Genomic DNA, 21,947 nt, shown 5'->3' on the forward strand with positions numbered 1-21,947 from the left:
AAAGGACACGAAAGTGAGGCATCTGCCCAACTTGATAGGAGACGAACAGGAAGCAGAGGTTGGGGTTATGTAGTAAGTTTCAGGATAGACGCTAGGAGGAAGTGTGCAGCTGCCTTGAGTGTCTCAAGGGAATATTTGAGACTGATGTCCCATGTGCCACTGCCACTTTGCCATTGGAGTAGTTACTACCTTTGCAAAGGTATGTGTTACTTAGGAACAGGTTAACAAATGCTACATGTTTCTGTGCCGGAAGGGGCCGGTGGGTGACGACTGCTCATTGGTCCTTTCTAGCAGCAGTTTCATTGTGTCTGATTGACTGACTGTTGAGCACACAGTGTAAGGAATTGCTCTTTTGTGCATGATCTTGTATAAATCACAGAGGACACATTACAAGCCTTAGGGTCCATGAGGGTGAAAATGCTCCAGGTCCATCTCTCCGCAGAGTAGCATCCCTGTATAATAATGTCCGTGGGAAATTTGCTGTATGTTGTAGCATTTAGTGTTTGATCTCACAGTGTGACCTTAGCACATGTAGCACATACTGCCTAAGATGGAAGTGTGAGGCAGATGTTTTCTCTTGGAATCGGTGGCCATACCATTGTAACCAGAGGTTTACATTTAAAGAGGAATGCTTTTGCAAAATCAGTTCAGTTCAAAAAAAAAAAATTTTTTTTTTTTTCAGTTTTTCGAGACAGGGTTTCTCTTTGTAACTTTGGATCCTTTCCTAGAACTCACTCTGTAGACCAGGCTGGCCTTGAACTCAGAGATCCACCTGCTTCTGCCTCCCAAGTGATGGGATTAAAAGCTTCCTCTACCATGCTGGCGAAACATTCTTTTTTTAAAGGCCTATTATATAGAGTTTTATGTTTACTGATGCTTCCATTTTCCCCCATTCTCTTCCACCCTCCCCATGCCTGTGGCAGGACTTGCTGCCTAATTGAATATTTTGTTAAGAAGTGTGAGCTCTGTCCAGAGGCTGAATCTTATTTACACTTGCTTGAAATTTTAAAGTCTTGCCCCAAACCCAAAGCTGGCAACAACTTTTTTGCAGGCTGGGGGTTGCTGGCTGGGATGTGCTCAAAGTTGTCACCTTTGGCTCAGGCCAGCCACGTGGAAACTGTTCCCTTACACCTCTGCCTTGTGCCAGCTGTCTGCACACTTCAAAGGCTGAATTTTCCCTTGGGCTCATGTTGCTTGGCTCGGAACAGGCCACTGGATCTGTCAGGTACTGAGGAGAGGATGCCAGGGTCCTGACCCATTTCAGCACTGTCTCGTGAGCTTATGAGGCAGGACCTGGAGCAGAGTCTCTAGAAACCTGTGTGTTGGTTTTGACAGTTATTGAGTTTACTATGGGTAATCTCAACCACTTGGGGTTGTGGTTGGGGAGGCACAATGAAGCCACTCTGTGACATATGACCAGACAACTAAGTAGGAAGTAAATGAATTAAAACCTTATTGAAGGCTCAGAACACAAAAAGCTGCAGTTTCTGTACTAGAAAAGGAGCGATGCTGGGTGGTGTGGTATGCATGCCTGGTATACATCAAGCCCCAGGACAGCCAGCTGCACAGTGAGACAATGAAACAAGCTAAAGCAAAATTAGCGATATTTGCTATCTGGGTCAATGAAATGGCAGGTGAAAGTGCTTACTATGCAAGCCTGGCACCCTTAGTTAAGTCCCCAGAATCCACAGTGCTGTTCTGTGACCTCCATGGCATGTGTACTCACTTGTGCACAAACGAGAAATAAATTTTTAAAAAGAAAAGTAGTGAAACCCAGGATGAAGCAAAGTTAGTAAAATGAAATCATTTAATATAGAACATTGGAAAATTGCAGAGGCCCTTAAAATGTCTTTTTTTAGTCAACAAAAGATACTGAAAAACTGGTATTAAATTTATAAGCTTTCCAGCTGTGCTATTATTGACACGTGCTGCTGAGGGGCAGGTACGCTGTGGCATCCTGGAGTGTCTAGCAGACCCACAGAGCAGTCACACTTCCTCAGCTGTTCACTGGATGACAAATGAATATGTGTCTTGAGTGAATGAGAACTCTGTGCCTCTCAGTCTTTCTCAGTGATGTCTTCTCATCCTTACAAGTTTAGCTCATTGTCACAGTTACCAAGATATTCCATCTACAGTATTGTGTTTGTTTGTTTACTTGTTTTTTAGGGGACAAAAATGTACCAAGTGCACATGTAGGGGCCAGAAGATAGTTTGCTGGAAGGAGTCAGTTCCATTTGGGTTCTGGAAATTGAACTCAGGTCATCAGGCTTGGCACCTTGTTGGGCCCCATCATCACAGTCTTAATAGTGGTTTAAAAGTGTGATTGTGCTTCAGTTTTAATTTTATTTGGAGGTTATAAATCCTGAGAACAAGGTAGCTGCCATTCTGTACGCAGTGTGTCAGATGGTCAGTGTGCACCCAGAATGCCATTTCCTGGCTATGTTCATGCTTGTACTTGTCTCTCTGTGTGTAATCAGTTCACTCTGTGCAGTGCTGCAGTGTAACGCTGCTTCATTTGTTAGCAGGATTTACGGTGACATCACCGTAGGCAGAGGAAGCAGCTGCTTACAGAGTATCCGTTTTTATTAACTCCGTGTTTCTGATGGCCGGCTGCCAGTGCTTGCAAGGCTACTGTTGCGCCCTTTGCATAGCCCATGTCCTGGTGGGAATTTTCTTTCCCTATTCAAGCCTAGTATGGATGGCCAGTGACATTTAAGATAACTGCCTCTTGGGTACTGTGCCTCCATTTATTTAGAGAGAGAGAATAATTTAGTTCCCATACACACTCCGAAACATTATCTATCACCATTACCTGTTGTTGTTGTTGTTGTTGCTCATTTGTTTTAGTTGGTGTTTCTGTTGGCTGGCCTATAACTCGCTCTGTAGATCAGGCTGGCCCTTGAACTCACAGAGATTCATTCACCTCTACCTCCAGAGTGCTGGTATTAAAGGTGTGCTCCACCATGCTCTGTTTATTATTATTTGGTTCCAATAGGAAGGAAGTATGTGGAAGTTGCCCTTTTAGCAGTAGGCACGTTTCTGGGAAAATAGAGCATGATGTTCTGATGCTGTGGGCTTGCCATATTGGTCTCATCTCTGTTTTTTTTGATTTTGAAGACAGGGTTTCTCTAGTTTTGGAGCCTGTCCTGAAACTAGCTCTTTATACCAGGCTGGCCTTGAACTCACAGAGATCCACCTGTTTCTGCCTCCAGAGTGCTGGGATTAAAGGCATGTGCCACCACTGCCTGGCCTCGTCTCTATCTTGGAAGAAAAGTACAACAGCTGTAGGTGGAAAACCACCTGTCCTTTTCCTCATCAGAGAGGATCTTCTCACATCTGCTCATTTGTTTCTGTTTTTAAATTGTTTTCTTTTGTCAGGCAGTGTTCATACACATTTCCATTTTTCTGTGTGTGTTTGTGGGCATGAAACTTTCATGTAAATGTTTGTTCCCATGGTTGAGGACAGTGAAGTGACTCTTAACTTCTGCCACTATTAGCAGTGCTGCCATAGGGAATCTTCTTCATATAAACAATATAGGAACATTTCCCCCACCGAGATTATTTAGAAAGTGACACTTTGGGGAAATGTCATCAGTGTACCTGTCACTATTACAGAAGAAGTATAACAAGACATTCCTCCTGCACTTCTGTTTAGACTCTTTCAGTTATATTTGTAATAGATGTCAAGTAGTGCCTCATTATTTTTAATTTATTGTGTGTGTGTTGGTATGCATGTGCATTTGAAGATTCCCATGGTGGATAGAGTGTGTGTGGGATTCTCTGTAGCTGGAATAACGATTGGTTGTGAGCTGCCCAACATTGATACTGGGGACTGAACACAAGTCTTACGGGAGAGCAGCAAGGGTCCTTAGCCACTGTGCAGTCTCTCAGCCCTTGTCATTTTAACTGGCAGTTCTCTTGTTACCAGAGAGAGAAACAGGTTATCTTCTTGGTTCCTGGGTTTCCCCCATGTGAACCCTCTGCTCATATCATCTCCTGTTCTATCTGTGATAACTCAGTGGCTGTGCTGTTGTGTCTCCTCTGCTTTCAAACTTGTCTTTTTCCTTGGCCTATATATTGTGTTCTCTTGTTTTGAGACAGGGTCTTTGTAGCCAGGCTGGTCTCAAACTCACATACCTCTTGCTCATTTTCCCTAGTCCTGGGATTACAGGCATGAACCACCATATTTTAGAATATCCTACCCTTCCTTCCTTCCTTCCTTCCTTCCTTCCTTCCTTCCTTCCTTCCTTCCTTCCTTCCTTCCTTCCTTCTTTCCTTCCTTCCTTCCTTCCATGTTACTTATTTATTTTTATATGTATGAGGATTTTGCCTGCATATGTGCCTGCCTTGTGTCCTCAGAGGCCAGAGATGGCACTAGCTCCTCTGGATTTGAAGTTACAGATGACTGTGAGCTGCTGTGTCAGTGGTGGGAAACAAATCCTGGTCCTATGGAGGAGCTAGCTGGTGCTCCTCACTGTTGAGCCATCTCTCAGCCCCCTTTTCTTTTTTAAAGACTGTATGGTGTGCGTGGATATTTGAATGCTCATGTTTCTGGCTGTACTCTGTCTGTGCTTCCCTTTCTGCATGTCCTTCCGAGGCAGTGTCAGTGACATTCCCCTTTCTGTTCTTTGGAAAGCTGTTTTGGACAATATTTTTCACAGGATCTCACTGTGTAGTCCCTGTTGGCCTGGAACTTCCTTTCCAGTGGTATTTCAAGTTTGTTGTATTTTTGTCTGTTTTTGTTTTGTTTTAATAGAGTAAGTTTTGACAGGTTACATTTGTGTGTGTATAAGATTGTTTCCTCTGGAGTTGTTGCTTCGGGGTCCCACCTGTCAGTTGTGCTCCTCCTGTTCTGGTGTTTATTGTGCCTTCTTTGATCTCCTGACTGCTCTGATATTTTACCCAGATCACCATAATGTAGTTGTCTCGATTGGCCCCAAATTGTTAGATTGTCTGTTAGATTCTAACACATAACATATGTGCTTTGTGGTAACTTTGAACAACATCCTTTTCTTAGTGGAATATGGAACTAGGTGGGAAGGTCCCGCCTGGTGTGAACTAGACTAGCGCATTTCTATTGATGGAGGTGTTACAACCTCACGCTTTAGCCCCTGTGCAGTAGCTCCAGCTTTCCTTAACAGTGTCTGTCATTTCTGAAGCAGTCACCATATATACTTTAGTAGCTTGTTTTCTTACACTTGGGGACTGGAGAAGTGGGTTAGCACTTGAGAACTTGCACTGCTCTCTCAGAGGACCCAAGTTCAGTTTCCAGCACATAGCTACCTATAACTCTAGCTCCAAGGGGATTCAGCACCCCTGACCTCCATAGGCATGGCACCCCTGTACACACAAACCCCATAGTTTAGAATAAAGTAAACTTTTAAAAAGTAATACCAAAGGGCCCCCTTATCCCAGTAAAACTCGTCTACAGCAATGTGGCTGCTATAGAATTATATTTTGGGAAAAAGACATGAATTCTCCTTGCTGTTTTTCTTTTTTTTTTTTTCTTTTTTTTTCCAAGACAGGGTCTTTTCTTTGTGGCCTTGGCTGTCCTGGAACACACTTTGTAGGCTAGACTGGCCTCGAATTCAGAAATCCACCTGCCTCTGCCTCCCAAGTGCTGAGATTAAAGGTGTGCACCAGCTGTCTTTGCTATTTTTAATGCAGACAAAATATTTTGGTTCCAGAACTTTGAGTCCTTGTAATGTGACAGAGTGCCGTTAGTAGTGACTGTTCTAAAGTGGAAATGGTTGGTTCTCACTGGTTGGCACTGAGCAAGATGAACATGATCATACACAGACAGCAGCGACTGGGCAGTGATGGTGAGCATGTGCTGATGGTATCCATATCACCATGTCACGTAATGGTTTATCTCTTCTTTCAGACGGGGCGAATTGACAAATCCTATCCTACGGTATGTGGCCACACTGGGCCAGTGCTGGATATAGACTGGTGTCCACATAACGACCAGGTTATTGCCAGTGGTTCAGAGGACTGCACTGTTATGGTAAGTTCCAAGATCCATGGCACTGGGACTCACTTCTTGCTTCCAGTGCTGTATACACACATATACACACATGTACAGGGCTTAAAAAGTAGGCATCCTGGGGGCTGGAGAGATGGCTCAGTGGTTAAGAGCATTGCCTGCTCTTCCAAAGGTCCTGAGTTCAATTCCCAGCAACCACATGGTGGCTCACAACCATCTGTAAAGAGGTCTAGCATTCTCTTCTGGCCTTCAGGCATACAGACAGAATATTGTATACATAATAAATAAATAAATATTTTTTTTTTTAAAAAAGTAGGCATCCTAGCCGAGTGACTACATTGGATTATACATCAAGGCTTAATGACAGGTAGCCTTTACAAGCTCTGTATCAACAAGTTGTACTGTTCTTTGTTCTTTTCTGTCTGAGGGGATAACGACCTGCCCATTGACAATTGATATCTGTAGGAAAGACTTCGATGCAAGTAAGATGATTTTCTAATCATTTTGTTAATGACATTTAACTGAACACCCCTACCAAATAAATAAATAAATAGTGAAAAAAGTACTCTCTTAAACTTTGTGTTCCAGGACAGCAAGATGCCAAAAGTTGTGCAGATAAAGTATAATAACAGCAATTATTGGGGACAATGGGAACATAGCAAGGGCTGGTTTCCAAGTTGATGTTGGAAAGTATTTTTCACATGCTGCTATTTTGACCTTTATTTTATGTGTATAGGTGTTACGCCTGTGTGCATTGGAATTTGTACACCCTGTAAATACAGCACTCATATTGGCAAAAGAGGGCATTGGAACTGGAGTTAGCAAGTCTTTGTGAGCTGCCATGTGGGAGCTTGAACCCAGGTCCTTTCTAAGCGCAGCCAGTGCTCTTAATCACCGAGCCATCTCTCCGGCCCATAAAGTTTATTTTGAAGATCTTTCTTGCTAGTGGCCCATTCTGGTGTTGAAACTCCCTAGGCTTCGGTGATCCTCCTGCCTCAGCTTCCCAATCACGTCCACAAGACGCCTTTTAGGGTACAGCTTCCTGCTCCTCAGTGTGAACTATCTATCCCTCTAGTAGGATCATTAACTTGGATCACTTCTCAGTGTGTGCTGGCTAGTTTTCTGACAACTAAATACAAACTAGAGTCATTTAGGAAGAGAGACCCTCAGTTGAGAAAATGTCCCCACTAGATTGGCCTATGGGCAAGCCTTTTTGGGGGCATTTTCTTAACTAATGATTGATATGAGAGGGCCCAACTCACTGTGGGCAGTGCCACCCCCACCCCCACGGCCTCTGCATCAGCTCCTGCCTCCAGGTGCTTGCCCTGCCCCCCCTCAGTGATGGATGGTGATGTGGAACTGTGACGCTGAATTAACTCCTTTCTTCCCTAGCTTGCTTTTTGTCATGGTATTTATCACAGCAATAAAAACCCTAAGACAACACTTTCCCACGATATGTCAACAAGGTTAGATATGACTACCTCAATGTTCTGTAGTCTACTTTAGGCAAAGCATGGAGAACCATACTCCTTCCATTTTCTTTCTTTTGTCTGTTGCTTAGGATGCTTTATTAACTAAAATAATGTACACAAACAAATCAGTTCCTGAACTACATTGTTTAAACATTTCCCCACCTTTCTTGTGGGCTTTTGGCAGCTAAAAGCATATTGGGCATGCTGCCAGTAAAGGAGTCAGTCCTTTTGTGTGTGCTTCTAGACTGATGGCCAGTGACTGTGGATATGTTAGCTACTGGAAGAGAACACAGGTTAGGCCTGCTGCCAGAGCATACAGCTGAGAGTCCTGACTGCTGTGAGGAAGCCGGTTTTATCTGTTTCCGCATTGCCAACCTTGCCGATCCTGTTATCCTTTAATACAACAGCTTCCATAAAACACCAGTATTGAAAGAGGTGGTGCCAAAGGGAATGGAGTGGGCCAGGTGATTTCCCCACACAGCCGCTGCTCTGTGAGTGATGGCCTTCAGATCACTTGTGTATCTTTCTTTAGGATGCTGCTCGCTCACACGTGCTTCTCTAAATGCCAGATCAGTGTTGCATAGAATGCTAATGTTTGGGGCTGGAGAGATGGCTCAGTGGTTAAGGCACTTCCTGCTCTTCCAGAGGTCCTCAGTTCAATTCCCAGCAACCATGTGGTGGCTCACAGCCATCTGTAATGAGTTCTGGTGCCCTCTTCTGGCGTGCAGGCATACACGCAGGCAGAACATGGTATACATATTGAATAAATAAATCTTAAAAAAAAAAAAAAAGAATGCCAATGTTTGGTTTGTACTTTTCGACTGTCTGTTTTTTGCTGACTGTGTCCTTCGGGAGCAGATCAGGGGCTCCAGCCTGAGTTTCCTGCAAATGTGAAGTTAGATCCCAGAATCAACACAGGTCCAGTCCCTTGTAGTTCTGTCCTCTTGGGTTTGCACAACTGTTAGAGCTTCATTCCTACAGATAGCGAATCATTAAAGGAGCACAGAGTAGCTCTCATAGCTGCTTCTGTTCTGTTTTTGAGTTTGAGCCAAATTTTGCCCAGTGCAGCTCACCTGCTTTCTGTTCAGTTACCTGGTATTCTGGATTGCATAGGAAAGGGAGTGTGGGCAACTACCTTCAGTTTACTCTGTTTCCAAGGTGACAAGTTAACACTCTGTCATCCTCAGAAAATGAAGTTTTTTCTTCACTTCATTTGAACTAATGAACTTGAACGTATTTGATCACTTTCAAAAACTGCCATGTCTCCATGCTCAGCCTGCCCTGTATTCGCTGAGATCTGAAACGGCTGTGTTGTCTTTGATTGCTCCTCACTGTGGTTCGTTCAAGGGTCTCAAGCTCACCTTGGGCATCTCTGCCAGACATTGACTGACCATTTCTATTACACCCTGGTTTCTTCGAATGAAAAGTAATGTTTCTACATCATGGTCTGGGTGCTAGAGGTAATTGTGATTGTTGCTCGTTCTTAGTGATCTAGGGCAGCAGTTCTCAACCTAACTAACGCTGCTACCCTTTAATACAGTTCTTCATATTGTGATAACCCCCACCATAAAATTATTTTTGTGGCTTCTTCATAACTATAATTTGGCTACTGTTAAGAATTATAATGTAGTTGGGTGGTGGTGGAGCATACCTTTAATCCCAGCCCTCAGAAGGCAGAGACAGGTGGATCTCTGAGAGTTCAAGACCAGCTTGATCTACAGAGTGAGTTTCAGGACTGGCTCTATAGCTACTGAGAAACCCTGTCTCAAACCCACCCCCCTGTAGTGAGGAGGTGAGCAGGCCTGCTCGGCTTCCGCATGGCTAGCTTTGCCCCTGAAATAACAACACACAAAGTGTATTCTTTTAAACACTGCCTGGCCCATTATATCTAGCCTCTTCTTGGCTAACTCTCATATCTTGCTTAACCCATATTTAGTAATCTGTGTAGCACCACAAGGTGGTGGCTTACCGGGAAAGATTCAGCATGTCTGACCTGGTGGCTGGATCCATGGCATCTGCCCAACTATGCTTTCTTTCTCCCAGCATTCTGTTCTGTTTTTCGCCCCCGCCTACCTAATTTTCTGTCCTATCAAAGGGCCAAGGCAGTCTCTTTATTAACCAATGAAAATAATACATAGACAGAAGACCCACCTACTTCACCCCCCCAAAAGAATTATAATGTAAATAGTGTGCTTTTTAAGATAAAAATAAAAAATTTATGTGTATGAGTGTTTTATCTACATGTATCTGTGTGCAGTGTGTATGTAGGGTCTTTTGAAACTGGATTTATAGGTAGTTTGGGGGTACCTTGTGGATACAGGATTTGAACACAGGTCCTCTGAAAAAGGAGCCAGTGCTCTTAACTAAGGAGCCATCTCTCCAGCCCCAGACAATAGTTTATAAGGAGGCCAGTAGCTTTTAAAGCCATGCTGTTGCTTTTTCCACCCGTTTACTAAAGATGTTCAGGCCTGGTGTGAAATCAGATTGACACCTCAGCACTCTGGAGGCCGAGACAGGAAGTTCATAAGTTTGAGAGCATCCTGGGCTGTCCTGTCAATAAAAAAAAAGTAGTCATCCCTCAGGATTGGTTCAGGAGCTACCATTGGCCCAGAATCTAGAATGCACAGATGTTTGGTCATCTGTATTAAATATCTGGTGTTGCATACATCCATTGTACACAGATCTTGTGTGCAGAAGAAATCTTTATCTCCCCCAGTCTCTCTCTCTCTCTCATACACACACACACACACACACACATACACACACACACACACACACACACACACACTACCCACAGGTGAAGATCTAGCTGGGTATTGTTTGATTTTCTTTTGATAAATGGTGTTGCTGTGGAAATCAGATATTAACTTTCTTTTCCTTATCAGTCATTCCTTTTGCTTAGTTATAAGTTTTTTGTTGTTTTATTTGGTTTTGGTTTTTCAAGACAGGGTTTCTCAGGAGCTATGGAGCCAGTCCTAGAACTCGCTCTGTAGACCAGGCTGGACAGAGATCCACCTGTCTCTGTCTCCCGAGTGCTGAGATTAAAGGTATGTACCCCCACTGCCCGGCTACTTATAAGGTTTTTTTTTTTCTTTGTTCTTGGTAATTCAGAATCAATGCTCCTAAATATATGGTGTGATATATTAATATATAGTCCAAGTCTCTAAATTTTTTTTAGATTTATTTATTTTATTTGTATGAAGGTTTGGCCTGCACGTACATATGTTTATTACTTGTATTCCTGGTTCCCAAAGAGGCTAGAAAAGGGCATTGGATTCCCTGGAACTGGAGCTACAGATTTTTTTGTTTGTTTTTAGGTGTTTGTTTTTTTTTTTTGTCAGGGGGCGGTGAGTTGTTGTTAGTGGTGCTGTTTGTTTGTTTGTTTGTTTTTATCCCCCTGGTTTTTCGAGACAGGGTTTCTTTGTATAACAATCCTAGCTGTCCTGGACCCTACTTTGTAGACCAGAGTGGCCTCAAACTCATGAAGATCTGCCTGCCTCTGCCTCTCAAATACTGGGATTAAAAGCGTGCGCCACCATCACCTACAGATATTTATGTTATGATCTGCCAGATGGGTGCTGGGAACAGAACCCAGTCTGCAAGAGCAGCCAGTGTTCTTAACCGCTGAGCCATCTCTTCAGCCCCATAGTTTCAAGTCATCTCTCCAACCCCAGAAAATTACTCCAAATTATCAGGATTGTGTGCATGTGTGTGTGTGTGAAATAGGGTCTTGCATTATAGCCCAGACTTACCTCAAGCCAGCAATGTTCTTGGCTCGGTGTGCAAAGTGCCGAAACTGTAGGTGTGCCCACCACACACCATTTGGAAGCTCCTATGACCTGTTCCTGTCTTCAGTATTTGTCAGTTTGTCCAGACTTTTTTGCTGTATTTTAAGACACTCATTGTGTAGCCTTCTGGCCTGGAATTTCTGTATAAACCAAGATGGGCTGGAATTCACAGATTCATTTCCTTCTGTTTCCTGGGTAGGATTTGTATACCTGGGTTTTGCTCTGGGCCTTTTCTTCCTTCTTTAGACTGTAGGTCTTACTGATGTTTCTTCCATGCTATTTACTTTGGAGAACTTTTCCTTTTGTGTATAGTACTCGTTTGATTTGGCTTAGTGCCAAGTCCTACAGTCTTTGCTTTTTCAGCTTGGCAGTTGAACTACAGACCTTGGATGAGGAACATGACCCTTCAGTGCTGGTGACCTCATGGAGGCTTGTCTGCCCAGATGACCTGAGGGTAGGCAATGGTGGTCCAAGTCTTCGGGTAGACCAGATGTCCATCTGGTCTTCCCCTTGACACTGCACTTAGAAAGTACCCATCCTATGGCACAGTTAACAGGAAGACAGCACATGTGCTGTCAGCACCCAGCCCGTTACTCATCATGAGCCACTAAGGTAGACCAGGTGGTTTCCTATGGAGACATCCAGGACCAGCTTCAGCACTTGGAAAGAACTGGTGATGGGCAGGAGGCTGTTTCCAGCTCATTACAAAGAGCAGCTTCTTGGGATGCTACAGCCACACAGCAGGTGGTGGGGAAGGTGCTCTCCAGTGCCAGTGCTCTTAGACTTTCCTCAGACGGCCTCCCACCTCTTTACAATTGCTGGAGCTAGGCTACCATCTTCCCCTGGGCCTGTTGGGTGGCTGCTTTTATTTGGAGTACCTTATTGGTTTGTTTATGTTTATGCTTATGAGTTTATGTGCGCCATGTGCCTGCGAGAACCACAGATACCAGAGATACCATTGGATCCTTTAGGACTGGGGTTAAAAAAGGTTGTGAGCCACATTGTGGGTGCTTAGAATTGAACCTAGGTTTTCTATAAGAATAGCCAATGCTCTTAATTTTTGAGCCATCTCTCCAGTATGCCCCCTCCTTTATTTTTAAAGTGATATTTTTTTAATTTCTAATTTTTTTGGATTTATCTTTTAAATTTTCAGTTTTGATTTATCTTTTTTCTTAATGTCTTTTTAATTTTATTTTGAAATAGCATGCCACTTTTTTATTAACTTTTAAAGCATGTCTTTTTAGCATGCTCTTAAAATTACTTTTTTTCTTAGGTTTATATATTTTACATGTGTGGATATTTTATTGTGTGTCGTCTGTGCATCAAGTATGTGCCTGGTGCCCATGGAGGTCAGAAGAGGGCATCAGATCCCCTAGAACTGGAGTTAGATAAGTTTGTGAGCTACCATGTGGGTGCTGGAAATAGAACCTGGGTCCTCCAACAACAAGAGCTCTTAACTACTGAGCTATCTCTCTCTCTCTCTCACGCCACTCTCATCACGGGAGTGGGAGCGCATGTGTGTGCGTGGAAGAGTGCTCACACTGAAGTTTTGTGTGAGTTTAGTTTGAAGTTTCCAGAAGGTGGTTTGCTTTGGCCTGTGCTCTCACAAAGCATGTTTATGGAGGTTTGCTTTCCTGGCCTGCCTTTTGTTTGGCCTCTCTCATTCCTTTGCTATTCCCACCCCACCCCCCTGTTTCCTGCCTGCTCCAGTGGGGTCAACCATTCCCTCTGGGTTCTTTCTCTTCCATTGGCCTTTCTTGTCAAGGAAAAGAAGTCCTTGCTGGTGGGGTTTGAGAGCACTAGGTCCAGGGTGTATTTGACTCTCCAGGCCTTGGGGTGGGGGTAGGGGTCTCCCATGATCAGCTGCTGCTAAGACAGGCAAACCCCTCTTGGTTGCCAGAGTGTGTTCATAGCCTGCTGTGTCAGGTCAGAGAAGAAGTGTGCTCTGTCACTGGGATTTTTTTTTTTTAAAGTTTTGGTACTTAGATTTTATTTATTTTTTATTGTATATAGCTTTTCTTTTTTTTTTATTGAGAAAAGAAAAAAAAAACAAGTTTCCGCCTCCTCCCAGCCTCCCATTTCCTTCCCCCTCCTCCCACCCTTCTCCCCGTCCTCCCACTCTTCCCTCCCTCCCCCCACATCACTGGGATTTTGAGTCCTCATCTGTCCCTGAGTGCTTTGGTCTGTTACTTGCTCTGTATATTTGAGGTTTGGGGCCATCCCAATACCAGCTGTTATTCAGACCACTCTCTTCCCAGAATCCTCTGATGCTGCCCCATCTTGGCAGAGCAAACACTTTTTTAATTAAATAGTGTTCTAGGCTAAATCTCCCTAATTTTCCTAAACTCTTAAGTACGGGCCTGCCACTTAGATCATGCTTGAATCACTCAGTGACTCTAAGTTGTGTGTTCTGACAGACTTGTTGAAGTTGAGAGCTGAGCAGCTGAAGTGACCTTTATAAGCACGTCTGCTCATCCCCATCTGCCGTGACACTTCCCTCCACCTCTGTGCTAAGGGTAGTAGCTGGAGACTTTCACACAAACACACATACCTTTTTATTTCAAACAGAAGAGCCCTGCATGGGTTATTGGCAGTGGCGGTGGCCCCACAGCCTCAGGTATTAGCAGTGTGCCCAGCCAAGACGTTCCCAGATTCTCAGCTTCCACCTCACATAGCCAGTGGGGTGCTGTGTGAGAGGGTCAGGCGGAACTGGAAGATTGTGAGGCCTGCTGTGGTGACTTTGGGTATGTGCTGTGGATCCATGGCCGAAAGGACACCTTCAGCTGATGTTCTGTAGGGGGACAGCAGAGCCGGTTCCTCCATGCCTGTGAGAGGATAAGCCTAAATTTAAAAATTGCTTTTGAATTATTTACACCCATTGAGTTGTGATCATGGGTTTGTTCATTTTGTCAGCTGCCTCGCCTGAAGCAGTATCTCTCCAGTGTTAGGACAGGAAAGGCCAATCTCCATTATCTATTTATAGCTTTGAACTTAGGGTTCTCCTGCTTCCATCTCCCAAATGCTAGATTATAGGTGTGGCCACCATGCCTGGCTTTTCCATCTTTTATTTGTTTGTTTTATGTTTTACTTGTTGTTGTGTGGAGTGGCATGTGCCAGTCAGAGGACATTTTTTGGAACTGGTTCTCTTTCTACCTTGTTGAGGCTGGGTCCCCTGTGCCGTGCACTGTGTAGTCAGGGTTAGGTGATCCCCAGGCAGCCCTCCTCTCCACCTCCTTCTGGGAGGAGTACTGATGCTGCAGCTGTGCACCACCATGTCCATCTTTTTCACATGGCTTTCAGGGATTGAACCCTGCCATCAGCTTGTACAGAAATCACTTTCACCCACTGAGCCATCTCGCCCAGCCCCACTTCCCATCTTTTAAGGCTGTGTGTGTGTGTTGGTTTTTCGAGACAGGGTTTCTCAGTATAGCCCTAGCTGTCCTTGAACTCACAAAGATCACCTGCCTCTGCCTTCCAAGTGCTGGATTTAAAGGCACCCAGCAAAATTGTTTCTTGGTGTTTTGTCTGCATGTGTATGGGTGTCAGATCCCTTACAACTGGAATTACAGACAGTGTGAGCTACCATGTAGGTGCTGGGAATTGAACCTAAGCCCTCTGGAAGAGCAGCCAGTGCTTTTAATTGCTGAGCCTTCTCTCCAGACCCTAAAGGCAACTTAAAAGTGGAGTCCAGTGGACAGCTTGCATTTTAGGTCCTGCTGTATGGAACAGTGTTTGACACTAACAAATAGCAGGTGAATTCTCTTTCCAGAAGCTACCTTTGCCCTTTGCCAGTCCAGGGTTTTGTATTGTGCTTTCTGTTCCTTGGCAATAGCTTCATACAGAGAGTTTTTGAGATTGTGGTTTCTAAATATTTTACTTGGAGGAATTTTAGCCCCAGTAAATGGCAGTGATTGAAATAATTCCAAGAACAGTCAAGTTAGGTCCATGCCTGCTGTTGGCTACCCATGTCTGTAGAGCGGTGCTCAGATAGAAGTGTAAAAGCTGTAGTTCCAATAGGGGAGGGGATGTGCATAGCAGTGTCCCCCAGAGTCTGGGAGATGAAAAGGTAACCCTTAGCTGTCTCCAGCTATCACGTCCTAAACAGCGGCAGATTATTTATTTTTGGCGAATGTTTTCACCCCTCTTCCCAGATCAGTCTTTAGCCTATAGAAATGAACAGAAGTAGGCACTGCACCATGTTTGTTTGCTCTTTTATCACGGATTTTCCAGCAAACTTTATTTCTTGGAGTAGAAGTGGAAACCGTGATGTGGCATGTCCTGTAGTGTGTCTGGTGCACAGATTGCTCTGGGTTGTTGATCCTTTGCCTTTGGCGGCTCCAGACTTAATTCCAGGCTCAGCTTGCTCTCCAGAAAATGCTGAGGCTCCACACTCTGCCTCACACAGGGCCCTCCAAGCTGCTACAGCAAATCCCTCACCTGGTGTCTTGAGAGACCATCTCAACTTCATGTTCCCTTGAAATCAGTGTCTTTGGCTTTTTGAAAACACGGCCTTTGGCAAGGAAAGCACTCTGCAGTGTAGCTCTAGTGCCTCACCAGCAGCAGGCTCCCAGAGGGCAATCAAGATAGGAGAGTGGGGTCTGCTTGAAATTTGTGCCATGTTTGGAAATAAAACTGTTAAACCAATTGCATTTATACTTCAGAGGAGCCCGGCTCCTCCCTGCGTGGCTCCGTTGAACTGCCTCCCTTGCTGTCCTCTTGCTTTCAAATGAGCAAAGGACACAGTTGTCACAAACACATGCTTGAGTAGTTTTTTCAGAACCTTGGTGGTTTTCAATGATTGACGCCCGCTTTCATCTGGAAGCCCTTTGGAGCTCATTGTCTTGCTTTCCTTTCTTTTGGAACAAAACATTGCTGTGGTAATGTGTTGTCCAGTAGAACATTTTAGGGACTCAAAAGCTTTTGGTTTTTTTTTTTTTCTTTTAGTAGGGTAGGTAGTGACTTGTCCCTGCTCCCTGCTGTGCTGTGAGGCCCTCTGTGGAGGGTATTTCTGCTGTTTGTCTCCCTGCTCACTCAGTGTTGGTAAGAAAGCAGGTTGGTGCTGGGGTGCCACAGAACAAAGCAAAGCTCACCAGCCTGCACAAACAACATCAGCATGAATTGTCTCAGGTACAAACACAGGCTTTCACACGTTGGACACGTTGGGTGTAAGTAGGTACTAATTTATTTCAGTATAAGACAAGATTCCTTTCAGAAATCATGGTGTTCAAACCTAAAAATGTATGTGGTCACAGTAGGGAAGAGGTGCAGTCTGGAATGAATGCAGCAAGCTCATTGACTCCCCAAGCCTTGATGTGTGTGTGTGTGTCTGTGTACATTTGTGTACGTGATCACTGCAGTAGCACAGGGGAGGCAGAGACAGCACCCGTCATATGACTAGGAAACTCAGGCTCACATGAGCACGGTTTTGTCAGAGGTGTCATGCAGCTGAGGGGGGCAGTGCCCAGGACCCAGGCTTTTAAGCTCCAGAGCCATTGTCCCTCCCCATTAGCAGTTTCCTATTAGGGTAATGCTGTGCAGAGCCTTAGCTCAGTTGACCTTTCCAGAACCCTCTGTGAGCACAGCCCATGCTCCCTCAGGATAAACAAGGAGTTTGGCTCCCAGCAGTGAAGAGTTTGGTGCTAACATGGCTAATTAGCATCGTAGCCCCAAAGGCCCAGGCTAGAGTGCCAACTTGTGCATAAGACTCAGGCATAGAATGGCACTATGCTCTTTGTCCCCAGGAAGCAAGACCTTCAGTCCACATTGACAGGCCATTACCAGAAGTAGCAGGCACCCTCTGGGCAGAGAGCCAGATAATGACAGCCCATGAGCAGGGTCTGCAGCGCCAGCCAGAGGGTGTGCTGAGTGTGGGAAGACACACAGCCCTTTCCCACAGTTCCCGGCGGGGAGAGCACTGTTTATTCTCATCCACGCACTGGTTCTGGTGTCTTTTCATTTTGTTTCCCAGACTTTCCCAGACACTTCTTCAGCTGTCAGAGCCTGTGGCATTATCATCTTGACTGGTTCCTTTCTCTGGCCCCTCAGCCAGCCTCTCTGAAGCATTGTTTAAATGCTTTTTAGAAAATTGCTTTGTGCATTTGTGGTGTTTCTTTTGGAAACTGGCTACTTGATTTTCTTTATTCCTCCCTTTTGCCTACTTTTTTTCATTCTTAGAGGTCGTCTCTTCAGGGACTCATCGATGGGCCAGCTTGTGTAGTATGGTACTGGAGACTCTTGTGTTTTCCAGCAGCGCCTACTTACGGCAGCACAGCTCTGGTCACACTAGACTCTAAATAACATGAGGGACAAACCTAACTGATGCTACAGTGTTTCTGCTTATGCGGGGCATCATCTAAAATGCATTGGTTCATGTCACCATATCCACCCTCCACCATCATCACCTCAGGTCACAACTGCTGTGGGCAGACTACATTTGTAGCACATTTATGTGATTTGATCTCATCCAGCTCCAGCACCTTCCATGTTCTACCACTTATATTTGCTGATCCTGGTTGTCAGTCTATTGAAAAGCTCAGTTTCTTGTTCAGCCATGGAGTCCTAGAGTCGGGCCCAGTAGATCATTAGTACCAGACCTGCTTTGTGGTGTAAATACTGTGTGTGTGTTGGACCTAGGGAGTAAAAGAAGCTTGAGTGCCTAGTCTAGGGCATCTGCCTACCTGATGGAGAGCCATTAAGTCTGCTCGCAGTACAGTGCAGACACAGCTGTCCAGGTTTAAGACTCCCACCCTATAATCAACGCTGCTTTCCATGTTGACGTTTCCTCTCCATTCAAGCAGAAGATGGGTGAAGGGTGCTAGAGAAAGCAAGCCGGTGCTGGCCTCTGCAGCTCCTGTATTCCCAGGGGGAAATGCTCTCTCAGTCATGCTCAGGGTTTACAAAGCTCACTGCTGTGGCTCATAGGAACCCCAGCAGGCTGGTACGAGGGCGCCATCTGGAGCTAGTATGTGGCACTGCCACACGAGTACCTTTTGAGGCACCAGTTTTCATGATTGTCTCTGCCAACTTCATGCTTTCCTCAAAGTAATAATTATTGTTTCCTGTGTGTTCTGTTGACAGTTCCAATCCTGATTATACTCAGATGGCCAAGTTCAACCCAGAGCTGTTTGGCTAATTATAAACCTTTTAGTTTTATTGAGGTAAAGAAATTGTGTATCAGGATGAAAACACACTGTCCTACTGGAAAGGAAACAGTTGCCCCACACCGCAAGGGAGCAGACCTATCAAGGAGGGGTGAGGCAGTATGCTGGTCTGGAGAGAGGGCTGCCCCTGAGGCTGCTAGCTGTTCTCAAAGAGTACCTGGGTCTTAAGGAATAATTGTTTTAAACTTCTTTTATGAAGTAGATGCCATGTACTACTTAGTACACTCTTAGTGCTCTTCTAGGGCAGCGGTGCCACTCCGCTTACTTGTAACAGGTTTGAAAGAGAGAGTATCCTGTGCTTGGCTTTTAAGACCTCCCTCTTCACCTGCTGTGTCTGTGGCTCAGGCTTGTGATCTCGGAGTTATCAGACTGAGGTGGGGAGGGTGGTTTTGAATTTGATGCCAGACTGGGCTGCATAGCAAGACTCTAAAATAAGACCAAAGAAGCCATTCCTCTCCCTGTGACCCAGAGAAACCCTGTCCATCTCACATGGGGAAAAAAAGTACAATTCAATGATTTTTCTCTTTTGGTTTTGATTTGTTTTGTTTTTGTTCTTTTTTTATTGTTTTGTTTTGTTTTGTTTTTGGAGACAGGGTTTTTCTTTATAGTCCTGGCTGTCCTGGAACTCGCTCTGTAGACCAGGCTGGCCTCAAACTCACAGAGATCCACTTTCCTCTGGGATTAAAGACATGTGCCACTTTGTCTGGCTTAAAGAGTTCTAATATGTTCATGGATACATACAACCACCAACAGAGATTTTAGAAATTTTCACTATCTCAAAAAGTAATGTGAGATTGGGTGTGGTGACTCCCATGACCTTTAATGTGCGGTAGTTGAGAGCCATACAGTAGGGAGAGATGGAACACTGAAAGAAAGGACAAATGACTGAATCCCCCCAAAGAAGCACTGAGGTGTGCCCTCTGCGGGACGAATGCTTGTAAGAACAGGCTCTTGCTTTATATTGGGATGTTGGTAATATTTCTATGACATTATAGAAAGGAAATCTTACTGAAGAGAAAAGAAAACAGGATTCAGTCAAAACGAACAGCCTGTGCTTCTAAGGACTCTATTGGTCTGGCAGGCCCCAAATGAGGAAACACAAAGTTATCAAGTACTTAGTATATTTACATTTTTTTAAAAAATTTTCTAATTTTATGTAGATAAGTGCTCACTCTATCTGCATAAAGCCTCCACATCAGAAGAGGGCATTGGATTCCACCATAGATGACTGTGAGCCACCATGTGAGTGCTAGGAACTGAACCCAGATCCTCAGGAAGAGTGGCCAGTGCTCTTAACCACTGAGCCATCTCTCCAACCCTATATATTTTCATTTTTAAGACAGTCACTGCCAGGCGATGGTGGCGCACGCCTTTAATCCCAGCACTCGGGAGGCAGAGGCAGGCGGATCTCTGTGAGTTCGAGACCAGCCTGGTCTACAGAGCTAGTTCCAGGACAGGCTCCAAAGCCACAGAGAAACCCTGTCTCGAAAAACCAAAAAAAGGACAGTCACTTTATTGTACGTTTTACCCAGGTGTCACTGGGTGGCCACGGTGACCTGGAAATAAAATGTGACAGGGCTTTCAAACTAACACTCTCCTTCCTTTTCCAACAGGTTTGGCAGATCCCAGAAAATGGACTGACCCTTTCCCTGACTGAACCTGTGGTGATTTTAGAAGGTCATTCAAAACGAGTTGGCATCGTTGCCTGGCATCCGACGGCCCGCAATGTGCTTCTTAGTGCAGGTAGGAGCCCCACAGGCTGCCTGGCCTCGTGTGGCGGGGAGTGTGACTCCACTGAAGCGGACCAAGGACCATGGCAGACTCTTTAAGTGTAGACAGGGTCGCACACTTGGTGTGGTGCTCTGTGCTCTTTGCACACACTCCCGCTGCCCTCTGCCAGCAAAGCCCCGTTTATCTACTCAGCCCTGGCTCTGGGCACCGATGCTGCCTCTGGATTTTCAGTTAGACTGCACCACAGTGAACTTTGGCACCTAGCTCAGTGTGGAGTATGGAAGTGTCTGTCTTCCAGCTCCTACTGGCTCTTGCCTCATTTCCAGATTCATCTTACAGAAATTTTTGCTTATGCCCAAATTTTAGATTTTTCTTTCCCTTCCCTCCCTCCCTTCTTTTTTTCTAAAAGCAATACATCAACTGGATGTGGTAGTTCAATAAGTTCAAGACTAGCCTGTTGGGGAGATGTCTCATTCAATAAAGTGCTTCAGATCTCTTAAGTCTGGTCCCCAGAGCCCTTGTTAGGGAAACCAGGTGTGACGCAAGTGTTTTCAGTCCCAGTGCGGAGAGAAAGAAATGGATGTCCCTGGGATCAAATGACAGACCAGACTAGCTGATGGCAAGATCCTACAGTGCACACACACGGGAATACAGATGGCTGTAGTTAAACTGTTTGGGGTAATGGAAGTAAGCTCTTTCTTGGTTATAGGTATTTGTCAGAGCTTACCTTAAGTGTAATGGGTATGTGTGAATTATACCTTATCAATACTGACTTATTTTAAAAACATGTCTTTTTTCAAGTTGGGCACATCAAGAATAGGAGATGTTTATTTATGGTGAGTGAAGTTAAAAATTTAATTCCAGGTACCTGCCAAAGGCCTCTTCACAGAAGACACTGTAGGGCATCAATTTTCATAGCCATGGTTGACCATACCTGAGTCTTTCTGACGATCTAGGGACCAAAGCCTGAGCGGGGGCGGAGGGGGCGCCTGCATGATGGAAAGGACCTGCTGTCCTCCCTCGTCACTTGGGACCATACAGGCTCACCCTGTTTTCCTGTTTGCCTTGTGCAAGCAGAGGAGACTGGTTGGTTGACTGCTGGGCCTATACCTCCGGACTGTCCGACCACTCTATGCCTGGCACTCCCTCGAGAGCAGGCTCCCTGGAGGAGCCAGTACAGGAAGGCTCAGCTCTCCACCCCAGAAGTCAGCTACAGCATTTTATATTGTTGTACATGTTTTCCAACACGAGTTTCCTGCTTCTAGCTCTTGGTTCTCAGGTATGTTCTTAGAACAGTGGTTGTCAACTTTCCTAACACTTTGACTCTTTAATACAGTTCCATATGTTGTGGTGATGCCAAACCATAAAACTATTTTGCTGCTACTATACAATGTAATTTTGCTACTGTTATGAATCCTAATGTAAATAACGTAAGCATTTTTGGTTTTTTGGGTTTTTTTTTTTTTTTGTTTTTTTTGTTTTTGTTTTTCGAGACAGGGTTTCTCTGTGGCTTTGGAGCCTGTCCTGGAACTAGCTCTTGTAGACCAGGCTGGTCTCGAACTCACAGAGATCCGCCTGCCTCTGCCTCTGGAGTGCTGGGATTAAAGGCGTGCGCCACCACCGCCCGGCTACGTAAGCATTTTTGGAGATAGGTTTGCCAAAGGGATCAAGACCCACAGGTTGATAACCACTGGCTTAGAAGATACTTTTGAAGCAGGGATGGGGCTGAGTGTCTAAGGGATCATGGGCCTCTCTGGGAAACATCTTCTGAATCCATATGTCTGCGTGATTTCACTGCAGCCTTCTCATC

The 21,947-nt window shown here is 44.9% G+C and overlaps 1 protein-coding gene across 2 annotated transcripts in view; it reads left to right on the forward strand.

Annotated features, from left to right (window-relative positions):
* Coro1c (coronin 1C) overlaps window positions 1–21,947 on the forward strand; it is a 74,868-nt gene that overhangs the window by 41,398 nt on the left and 11,523 nt on the right. For both annotated transcript variants that reach the window (XM_075983112.1, XM_075983121.1), the window contains exons 3-4: window positions 5,885–6,007; window positions 20,020–20,149. In XM_075983112.1, the coding sequence (XP_075839227.1) occupies window positions 5,885–6,007; window positions 20,020–20,149 (253 nt within the window). The remainder of the gene's footprint in view (window positions 1–5,884; window positions 6,008–20,019; window positions 20,150–21,947) is intronic.

The sequence above is a fragment of the Microtus pennsylvanicus genome, chromosome 1, assembly GCF_037038515.1.
Source record: "Microtus pennsylvanicus isolate mMicPen1 chromosome 1, mMicPen1.hap1, whole genome shotgun sequence".
In the NCBI taxonomy this organism is placed as follows: Eukaryota; Metazoa; Chordata; class Mammalia; order Rodentia; family Cricetidae; genus Microtus; species Microtus pennsylvanicus.